This window comes from Puma concolor, chromosome F2, assembly GCF_028749965.1.
Source record: "Puma concolor isolate L17-30 chromosome F2, mPumCon1.1.hap2, whole genome shotgun sequence".
Lineage (NCBI taxonomy): Eukaryota > Metazoa > Chordata > Mammalia > Carnivora > Felidae > Puma > Puma concolor.
The window spans coordinates 42,932,791-42,943,598 of NC_141684.1; the positions used below are offsets into that span (position 1 = coordinate 42,932,791).

The following is a 10,808-nucleotide window of genomic DNA, read 5'->3' on the forward strand; positions in this document are numbered from 1 at the left end:
TGGAGATAGAAGTAATAGGATCTTACAGTTTCATGCCCTTACTTTTTTAAAGTAGGGTTTGAATTAGTGCAAGATTCTTTTTTTTTTTTATGTTTATTTTTTTCTTTTTGATAGAGCAAAAGCAGGGGAGGGGCAGAGAGAGAGGGGGACAGGGAATCTAAAGCAGGCTCTGCACTGACAGCTCGATGCAGGGCTTGAAACCGCGAATCATGAGATCATGACCTGAGTATGACTGGATGCTTAACCGAGTGAGCCACCCAGATACCCTGGAATTAGTGCAATATTCTTAATGGGTCTCTGAGTATCCAGTCTTTTCTGCCACGATTCCTCCTATAAATTTACTGCAGGTTAATTTCCTTAAAACAACTCCCCTTTTCCATATTGGTCTCTGGTTTATAGTACACATTTACTGCTAAAACACACAATGTAATTTTGTAGGTGTTCAGAGATAGGAGAAACCAGAAAGATTAGGGAGTCTACTCAAGCTGGAGCTATGAGGAAGGCACCAAAGAAACTGTGATAACTGGTGTGGACACACCCGAGCTTTAGGTAGGTGAACAGGTCAGAGAACAGCTTTCTGGTTGTTCTCACTGAACTATGTCCTCTAGAGAAGAGGATGAAGGACTGGAATCAACGTTCACTGAGTACGTCCAAAGTTCAGGAAGTCTGCCAGATGCTCATGCACTTAGTCATCCATATACATTAGGTCCTATATTTCTTGGTAAAGACCCAGCAATAGCCACCAGCATAGATATGCTTTGGGAGTTGATACGTACTTACTGAACAAGATAAATGATAAGCTTATGATCCCAAGAAAGCCAATGCCTAGAATCCCTTATTCACCAGGACAACGAAACTTTGTTGACCCACAAAAAGAAATGAAGTTACATGAGTCACTTTTTCCTACCAGGGTATTACTTCATAAACAAATGTGATAGTACATTTTAAGATTCCATCTCTTTGACCTTGAATTTTCTCTTTTAGGTATAATTTTAGCAGTTGTGTTTATCCGAATAAAGAAGAATGAAGGCAAAGATACTGTCGAAAGTGCTCAGGCATCCGAAGCCCAACCTCTGAGAAACTGAATTTGAGCAGGAATGTTTGAGTTTATGTACCAAGTGCTATTTCAGTAACACAACCATTTAATCTCATAATTTTACTTTTTGTCCAACATGTGCTCTGTAATTTTTTTACAGATATACCCTCTTGCCCTTTAATATTTTATTACTCTTTGATATTTCATGTGCTATAGACATTAGAGACATTTTCCATTTTCCCATGACACTTTCCCCTCTGCAAAAGCCTTCGCTATTTATCCAAAGCCAAAAATGTATGCGTTTTTTCCCTTTAGGGAAAGATGGACTGATGAACTCTTCTGTTCACTTTCTCCTTATCGAGATTTATCAGTCCTCCACTGCAGAACTTCCTGGATTCCACTCATACTTTCTCCACTTCTATCCTATGTCTCCTTCCTCATGTCTCTTTTGGTATTGTACCAATTTTAAGACATTTGTTGGAGGCCAGGACAAAGGGAAATCTCAGGAAAAAAATAAAATAGGAGCGCCGTCCCTTGGTGTGAACAGACACTCTCTTGTGTTAGTAGCCTTCTTTGGCTCACTGTGGCTCATAGTGCTCTTCGTTTGAGGTTCTTCCACTTGGGAATGGCACAAGCCACACAGGCCCCTTTCATCAATCTTGGTGCAGAAACCAACCACTGACTAGACTTACTTACTACCTACCATGCTTACATGCTGCACGTGTTTTCTTTATGTGTATATTAATAGTTTTGGTTACTGTATATTTAACGGTAAAAGAAAATATGAACGCATGAAAGACGTAGTGACAAAAACCAAGAATAAACGTTGGCTATGGTTTTGTTTCTTGAGCTCTTTGGCTCTACTTGCCGGTTCTTTGCATTTGTTGAGGGAACACGTGGAGAGCCATGGTTACTTACGGTTTATCAGAACTGCCTCCCAGGTAGAGTGGGTCCGTAAGGAGGAGTGTCCAATGAAATAAAAATTCACTGCTTTCAGGACCATGGATTGGGTTCAAGACAGATATAGTTGGGATTTAAAAATTTTAAATAAGAGAACCTTAGACATTTGGAAGCATTTTTAGGTCTGATGCTATTGTCTTGCTCAGGCTTTGAGCCTTGAAAGCATTCAATATTACAAAACCTCTCAGAATTTCCAAGAATTTTTTGGAAGAGAACTTGTATCTGAAAAGGTGCTCTTAGAATGGCAGCTGAAGCAGGCCATGGAGTTCTGTTTTTCCTAAATAATCCTTTTTGTGGACTTCTATTATATTTTTTATGGGCAAAAAAGTAAAACAAAAGAAAATATCCAAACCCTAAGACCTCATTTTGCTTTCTTATTTAGTATCTTGTACTTCGAACTCTTACCTGTTTTTTTACATGAGGCTCATTGAAAGTCTTGTAATGGGTAAAGTTCTCCCTTGTCTCACTGTACATTAGAAGGCAAAACAAAAATCCAAGAGTGCCAAAAGAAAATTTACTTCACAAATTATACCCCAACCTAAAGAATAGTCTTCCTCAGCAACTTCTATAGGTATATTGTGTGTTTTGATCAAGAGTGACTATGATGTGACATTTAGGTCACATAAAATTGCATCATTTCTTGCCCTGCTCATTTTCAAGAAATCCTATTATCATTATTGAAAGACCAAAACCGTCCAAGGCAGTTTTCTGAATTGGGTTCAGGGATCTAACCTGCTTCAATTCAGTGTTGTTCTCTCTGGACCAACTTGTACCACCTAATAATAGACTGATCACACAGAATCTTCTCATCTAAAATCATTGATTAGTATTCATACTTTTCTTGCTGTTCTGTTTGTTGGTTTGTTTACCATGGTGGGCTCTTTCTTTCAACCTTTTCTTCCTTCCATGACCAGATCCTACCCATTTTTAAGGTCTTTAAGATCGATTTAAATACTGGTCCCTTTGAGAAGCCTTCTCTGATTTCCTCCAGGAGATCAGGCCTATTACCTCATCTAAACTTCCACAGTGTGGTGAGAAGAATTGTTCGGCCAGGTTCCATCCCCTCTTCTGGTTAGGGTAGCTCTATTTCCACTGGGAAACATTTCCTCCACCCCTCACCTCATCTATGTAGTTTGGGTAGAGCCAACCCCCTGTGTTTCCTCATCCTTCCAGTTTTAGAGATAGGTACTTTATCTCACTAAGACTTCTAAAATTCTAGTTGGCACTCTTAGAAAATAGCTCTCTTCAAGTGGAATTTGCTAATCGTGTAGGAAGTTAGCTTAGAGCATTCTGATCACCACTACAGTGAGCTTGTCCCTGAACAAAGACTATAGCGAGTTAAGAGATAAGAGGAGAAATTCAAAAGATGTTGAGGACGAGCATCCAGCTTTGTTTGAAAGCAAACTTGCCTTGGACTTTTCTATCCTGTGAGCCAGTATATCCTTTTTAACTTAAGCCTTGATGTATTTCTGGCCCTTGCAAGAAAAAGAGTGGTATTTGAACCTTGCTTATGGCCCTTCTCATGTTCTACAATTAGAGCCCATTTAATCTCTGCAACTGGTCGGGGATTTCTCAGAGTCCTTGCAATGCCACTATGACAAGTCTTGGCTCATCGTGGCTCCTCCATAGTTTTTTGAAGTATGCATAAATGAAACAGCTGATTCATTTTGGCCACTTATGCTATTGTCATTTAAGTGCCATTCACTTGACAAAATTGGAACTAATTCGTTCTTTGTGTTCACTTACCCCATGCTCAAAGACATCTGAAGTCCCAGTTTACCGCCCTTCTTTCCCTACATACAAACCCTGATGCTCCATTCAAACATCCTCAGAGCTGGCTGTGGTGGTTCGTGAGGCCTATGAATTAAAAAGCCCCTGAGAATTTCTGGATGGTTACGTATAGCTGTGAGATGAGGGTCTCGGTGGTGGAGGTGGGAGGAATAGGTGACAACTTTTGTGAGCAGCTCTGTTGAAAGTCTCAAAGGCTTCTGGGGAGCAATACATTTAGAGTGGAGATCTCTGGGTATTGAGAGATACCCTAGTCTAAAGAACAGGCAGGAAGCGGAGATTACCTCTGAAGTATCTAAGGGAAGAAGGAACCGATTTATTTCCAAGATTCGGTGCAATGCTATATGCATCATGGGAGCTTGTTAAACTTGGAACCTTAAAAGTTATCCAAAATGATACAACATCTTGTAACTCAACTGAAAAAATCAGTTTATCTAGTTTTTAAAATTTATTTTCAGAGAGAGAGAAAGACAATCCCAAGCAGGGTGTGCTATAAGCACAGAGTCCAATGCAGGGCTCGAACTCATGAACAATGAGATCATGACCTGAGCCAAAATCAAGAGCCAGACATTTAACTGACTGAGCCACCCAGGCACCTCAGTTTAACTACTTTTAGGTATACAATTCATTTGCATTAAGTGAATACATATGGTTGTGCAACCATCACCAACATCCATCTCTAGAACACTTTCATCTTCCCAAATGAAATTCTACCCATTAAACAGTAATTCCCCATCCCCTTCCTTCCCCAAGCCTCTGAGAACCACTATTCTAACTTTCTGTGTCCGAATTTGATTATTCTTTGTACCTCATATAAATGGAATCCTACCATGTTTGTCCATAATATCAATGTTTTAAAATAGTAGCAGGAAAAAAAATAGAATTCAAAACCTAAAAGTTGTCTCATGAGGAAACTCTCTCAAGACTAAGGCTATTTTTGGTTTTGCCTGCATCCATATGTATCACACACATTGTATACACTTAAATATACATTTTACACACATGTGAAGATGTCCATACAATGGATATGTTTGTTCCCCAGACACCACACATGCTGTCATTGCTCCTAAATTTCTCTTCACAAAAGCCTGTCTCGTTCTGACCGAGGCCCAAGAAGTGTGGTCAGGTGGTGGGTGACCAGCTGTTTACCACAGGGGTTCTCGGTGGCTGCATGTTCAAATCACCTGGGGGAGTTTTTCAAAAACACTCATTCCCAGGGCCTCATCTCCAAATGAATTAGCATCTCTGGGCAGAAGGCCGTGCCTTTAGCATTAAAAACAAAATCTCTCCGCCATGAATCTAATGTGTATCCCCAACTGAGAACTCTTCCTCCAGACGATCCCTGGAGAGCATAGTCAGCACCTATGTGGGGTGGAATGTGATCATTTTTAGGGTCTGAATCAGCATGCTTCTTCAGAACCTTGGCTCCCCAGTCCTCTCAAATTTCTGGGCACCTTTAATCCTAACTAGCCCTGCCCAGACCCCTTCCAGGTGCAAACACGTCCCTGACCCAGAGCTCAGGGAAGGGGGGTTGGGGTGGGGTGGGTGCTGGCAGGAGAGCCATTCGTTGGCCCACAGAGATCCTTCAACTAAGAGCAGCCTGGTGCGTCCAGGCTCAAGTCACTTTGCCACTGCCTGGGAGCCTGTGAACTCCAACCTAGAAGCTGAGAAGAAAGAAGCCTTTGCAGTGGAGAGGGAGTGTCAATGCCTAGCTTTTCACCGTAGATAAGTCTCTCAAAAATTACTCTAAAAATGTGCATCTGTGTAAAGTCACCCTCCCGTGTCTGTGCTTGGAGAGTTGGCTATTTATTTATTTATGAAATGCTTTTGTTTACTTTTGAGAGAGGGTGTAAGAGAGAGAGAGAGCACAAGCAGGGGAGGGGCAGAGAGAGAGGGGGGGGGACATACAGAATCCAAAGCAGGCTCCAGGCTCTGAGCCATCAGTACAGAGCCCGATGCAGGGCTCGAACTCACAAACCATGAGATCATGACCTGAGCCGAAGTCAGATGCTTAAACTGACTGAGCCACCCAAGTGCAAAGAGAGTTGGCTATTTAAAGAAATATTATCAACCATGCAAAACACAAAGAACATTTTTTTAAAAATACAAACAGTTACCTTCCATTTTATTGGTTTTCCATTTTTACATACTAACATGGTACAGGATCCATTTGGCATTTCAAAATGATTTCCTGAGTACGTGTTATGTGTTAGTCATTTGTAAGCTATCTGGGCCTTTCCGGCAGGGAGGCCTCCTGAGATGGTAGATACTTCTAACGGGTAAAGGGCTGTCCTGGAATTCAGGTCTGGTAATGGTGGTGGCTAAAGCATAAGCCAATCTTGAGGCCTCTATCAGTTGTCTCCAGTAGTCATTGGTTTCTCTGGACAGAAACCAAAGCCTCCTTTTTTCATGTGGTCCTTGTCCTGAGAGAGGCAGTGAGACAGGAAGGCCAGGTGAGGAAGGGGCAGGCCATAGAAACAAGTGCCCATCTGATTGAGAGAAAGCATCATTTTCATTTTTTCCATGGCAACAACTGGGCTGATGTGTAACTCCAGGATTTGAAAGGCTACCGTTTTGAAGCGGAGAAGGGTGTGCACATGGGAGGTGGGAATAAAAATAGCATGTGTGTTGACCTAGCATTTTTAGCTACTCTTGAATTAAGCACAGGATTGGGAGGAAACAGAATCTATTCTTGGTAACAGAGTATAAAACGGGGCTTCTTTGGCTCCTGGCCAAGAAAAGATCCCAATGACAGAATTTCTGGCGGCTCTGCTCAGACACAACCCAAGTGAGGCATGGTCTGGTTGGCGGAGGGCACAAAGAACCAAGGAAATGTTCTCAAGGTTTCCAGGTCCACCACAGGGCAGGAGGGGAGAGACCGTGGCTCAGGTTCCCTGCTTAGTTTTGCCTTTTAGAGCGGGGTTTCAGACAGCCTTTCTGGGGCCTCCAAGGGAGAAGGGGTTTTCCTCAGTAAGCAAATATGGCTTTGTGCATGCTTGCTGAAATCCTGACACAGTTGTGCCCAATGGCACTGGGTTTTCAGTGGGTTTGAGCTCTTCCTGGGCTGTTCCACATCCTCTTATCTCTGCTGCTTCTCCTCTGGCAGCATTACGCTTGACGAGGCAGGAGACGCAGAAGCACTGCTTGGGTCCAGGTAGGCATTACTGTGTCCTTCAGGAGGGGCCCTCTGAGAAGCAGAGGCCAAGGTGGAATTAGGCAAGGAAGAGACTGAGGGGAGGAAAGGTCTGTGAGGGATTTAGGGGAGGAACAGGAGAAGGCGGCGGGGGGAGGGGGTTCCCCCACACCACATAGAAGTTCGATAGCTGTTGAAGAAGAGAAGGAAGGAAGGAAGATGGATAGGAAGAATCTCAGGCCTCTGTGTGGTCCAGCTCTGAGAGTTTGGGTGGGGTTGATGTTGAGCCCCGGAGCAAAGATTGTTTGTCTGTCAGAGCCCATATTGGACTGAAACCACCTGTCCTTGGAACCCCTATTGTCTGGGTGGCTGACTGGGGGTGTGATCCCGGAGGTGGAGGTGGGAGCAAGCAGCTGGATGCAGGAGCCTTCAGAGGAAGAGCAGAGCCTCTTCTCCTATGGCTGTCAAGGTTAGTGAGTTCTTTTGCTTTTTTACTTATTTGTCATGTATTTATTAAGCCCCCAGTCTGGCCAGTTACCACCCTAGCCGCCAGGAACACAAAGAACAGTAGCCAATAATTCTACAACGTTAAAGTGTGCCAGGCACTATCCTAAATGCCTTACGATATATTAAGTCAGTGACGCCTTACAACTACTGGCTGAGGGAGATACAATTGTTATGTCTAGTGCACAGATCAGAAACCGCAGTAGAGAGAGGTTAAGTATGTAACTCACTCAAGGTCACGTACCAAATAGGAGACCCCAGCAGTGTCTCTGAAGCCGGTCCCCAGAGCTATCATATTTATCTAATGTAAGATGCCATCTGTTGTAAGACACGTTATTATTTCATATGATGCTAAGAAAGAAAAGAGAACTGTCAGTTGACTGCACCATGCCATTGTTCATAAGATGCATCCTCGAGTTCAGAGATGTTAAAATGTGAAAAAATGTGAACCTTGATTCGACAGTTATTGCACAAAGTCACTGCCTTTGTTCTCACGGACTCCACAGTCACACAGGGGAGACAGACCATTGCCACGCACCGCGGTGAGTATCAAATGTCACCGAAGCAGAGCACACAGATCACTGCAGTGGCCGAGAGAGGAGTGAGTCAGTGCTTTTCCCCCCCGCGGTGTCTAAGAAGCCATCACAGGGGAAGAGGCATCCAGCTGCGTCCCAGGGTTTCTCCAAATAGAAAAGGGAAGGGTGGAATTGGAAATTTGGGGTATTTTAAGGGCCATGGTTGATAATGCTAATGCTAATAATAAAACACCAATAGCGAATCATTGATTAAGAGCTCATGATGTGCCAGGCTCTGTGTGAAGGGCTTTTCATGCATCATACATTTTAATCCTCACAGAAACCCTAGGCGAAAGCACTCTTAATAGTCCCATTTTACAGGAAAGGAATCTGAGGCTCAGGAGATGGACTGATTTACCCCACAGTGCACAGCTTGGAGGAGAATGAACCAGGGTAAGAATCTCCAGAAGCCTGGCTCCCAAATCTCAGACTTTCATTGCACTGCTGGACCACCTCTGAGAAGCAAATTGGTTTGATAACGCTGTATGGTATAATTGAAATTTGCTAAGAGAGAAGAACTGAAATATTCTCACTAAATAAGTACATAGGTAAATCCATGAGGTGATGGATGTGCTAATTAACTTGATGGGGGAATCCCTTCATAATGCATACTTATATCAAATCATCACATTGTACACTTTAACTATCTTACCATTTTATTTGTCAATTACACCTCAATAAAGCTGAAAGAAAAAGAAAGCCGATCAGCGATGAGATGTGCTCACCAAAGTCATTCTCATCCACTGAGCTCCCCATTTCCTGGGAAAAGCATGGATGAGGGCTGGACGTGATCAAACACAAGGATTGAGGAGTGGCTGTCCCGAGTCCTGACTCTGAAGTTGGTCAAATAATGAATGATGGGTGGGGGGTGCTGGGGGTGGGGGTGGTGCAAGACTGGAGCCTCTCAATCATTTCAGCTGTCTAGTATTTGCTGAAAGTTTACCCTGAGCAAAGGTCTGTGCTGGGCGTTAAGGGGATCACTGAAGGGAGGCATGGAGTGGGCACCAAAGTAGAATGAATATAAATGTAACGTTGGGGTCCAGCTGCAGCCCTGCTCACCTCCAGCCTCAGCTCCTGCTTCCTCCCGCCTTGCTCACTTTAGTCACGCTGGCCATCTGCACTTCCTTGAGGAGGCCAAAGTCCTTCCACTTCTGTTCCTTTATAGTGCCTCTGTCTGGAATGTCCTCTAACCTCTTCCCTTTTTGTGTGGCTCACCTTTGCTCTTGTTTTAGGTCTCGGTGTCCAGGTTGCCTCCTCTGAGATGTCCTGCCTATTATTTTCTATCATAACACCTGCCAATTTCCTCCCTCACACTTTTCATAGTGTATAATTGTGTCCTTTATTAGTCTGCATCTTTAGGGCAGAGACCTTGTTCACCGCTGTGTTCCAGCACTGGGCATGATGCCTGGCATATAGTAGGTGCTCCAGTTTTGGATGGGTGAGTGTCTTAGCTTAGAATATGATTGAGGAGCCAAGATCTATGTCTAGGACACAGAAAAGAGTTAGCTGCTCAACTGCTCAAAGAATGCAAAGATTGATGTGTGCATTGAACAGTATGGGCAGAATTCAAAGACTTAGGGATGGCCAGGGAGGAAAAATCAGTGGAAGGGGGTAGGAGCAAAATCCAGTCTGTGGGAGGACAAAAAATAGTTTTCTCTTTCCGCAGGTTTGAAGCACCTTCATTTTCAGTATCTGGAATCATCCTAGTCTTCCTTAACCCCTGGGCTCTCCTTCTACTTGTTGGAACATGGGCTAAGGCCCCAATGGCCAGTTGTCCAGGCTTCTGTCCCTGGAGTGCTTTGTGGGCTCCCTTGGGAGACTGAACACAATATTGGGACTGAATTCTCATGGCTTCTCAGCCTAGGAATGGGCACAATTTGGGGAAAACCATCATGGATGCTATCCTCATTTTTACTATGCATCATGGACCAAATGATTCCCAATGTCCGGAAAGGACCTCAAATGCCCATATTTTAGAATTCCTTTGAGGATTTTAGAAGTAGAGATAGGTCTCACCAATTACAATATCTTTAGTCAGCTATTCCTGGTTGGGTTTTTTTTCCCCCCACACAAAGATAAAATAGAGTACGTAATTTGATTCACTCACTGAATTATGTACTTGCAGAGTTTGAATTTCATTGATTTCCATACCATGTATTTTGAAGGTCAAGACATATTGCCCTTTTATGGATTAAAGACCTAAATGTGAGGGGCACCAGGGTGTCTCAGTCAGTTGAGTGTTCAACTCTTGATTTCAGCTCAGATCACAATCTCACAGTTTGTGGGTTCCAGCCCCATGTGGGGCTCTGTGCTGACAGCATGACACCTGGTTGGGATTCTCTCTCTCCTTCTGTCCCTCCCCTGCTTGTGTGCTCTCTCTGTCTCTCTCTGTCTTTCTCCCTCTTTCAAAATAAATAAGTAAAGACCTAAATGTGAGCCCTGAAACCATAAAAATCCTAGAGGAGAACACAGGCAGTATGTAACCTCTTTGACATCAGCCTTAGCAACTTCTTTCTAGATATGTCTCCTGAGGCAAGGGAAACAAAAGTGAAAATAAACTCTTGGGACTTCATCAAAATAAAAAGCTTCTGCACAGTGAAGAAAACAATCAACAAAGCTAAAAGGCAACCTACAGAATGGAAGAAGACATTTGCAAATGACATATCTGATGAAGGATTAGTATCCAAAGTATATAAAGAATGTATAAAACTCAACACCTCAAAATCAAATATCCAATTTAAAAAAAGGGCAGAAGACATGCATAGACATTTTTCCAAAGAAAACATCCAGATGGTCAACAAACACATGAAAA

At 43.2% G+C, this 10,808-nt stretch overlaps 1 protein-coding gene across 2 annotated transcripts in view; it reads left to right on the forward strand.

Moving 5' to 3' along the window:
* The window catches only part of CDH17 (cadherin 17), an 83,118-nt gene extending 81,233 nt beyond the window's left edge, over positions 1–1,885 (forward strand). For both annotated transcript variants that reach the window (XM_086695028.1, XM_025922731.2), the window contains exon 18: positions 985–1,885. In XM_086695028.1, coding sequence (XP_086551154.1) covers positions 985–1,085 — 101 coding nt within the window. In that variant the 3' untranslated portion in view covers positions 1,086–1,885. The remainder of the gene's footprint in view (positions 1–984) is intronic.
* The last annotated feature ends 8,923 nt before the right edge of the window (positions 1,886–10,808 follow it).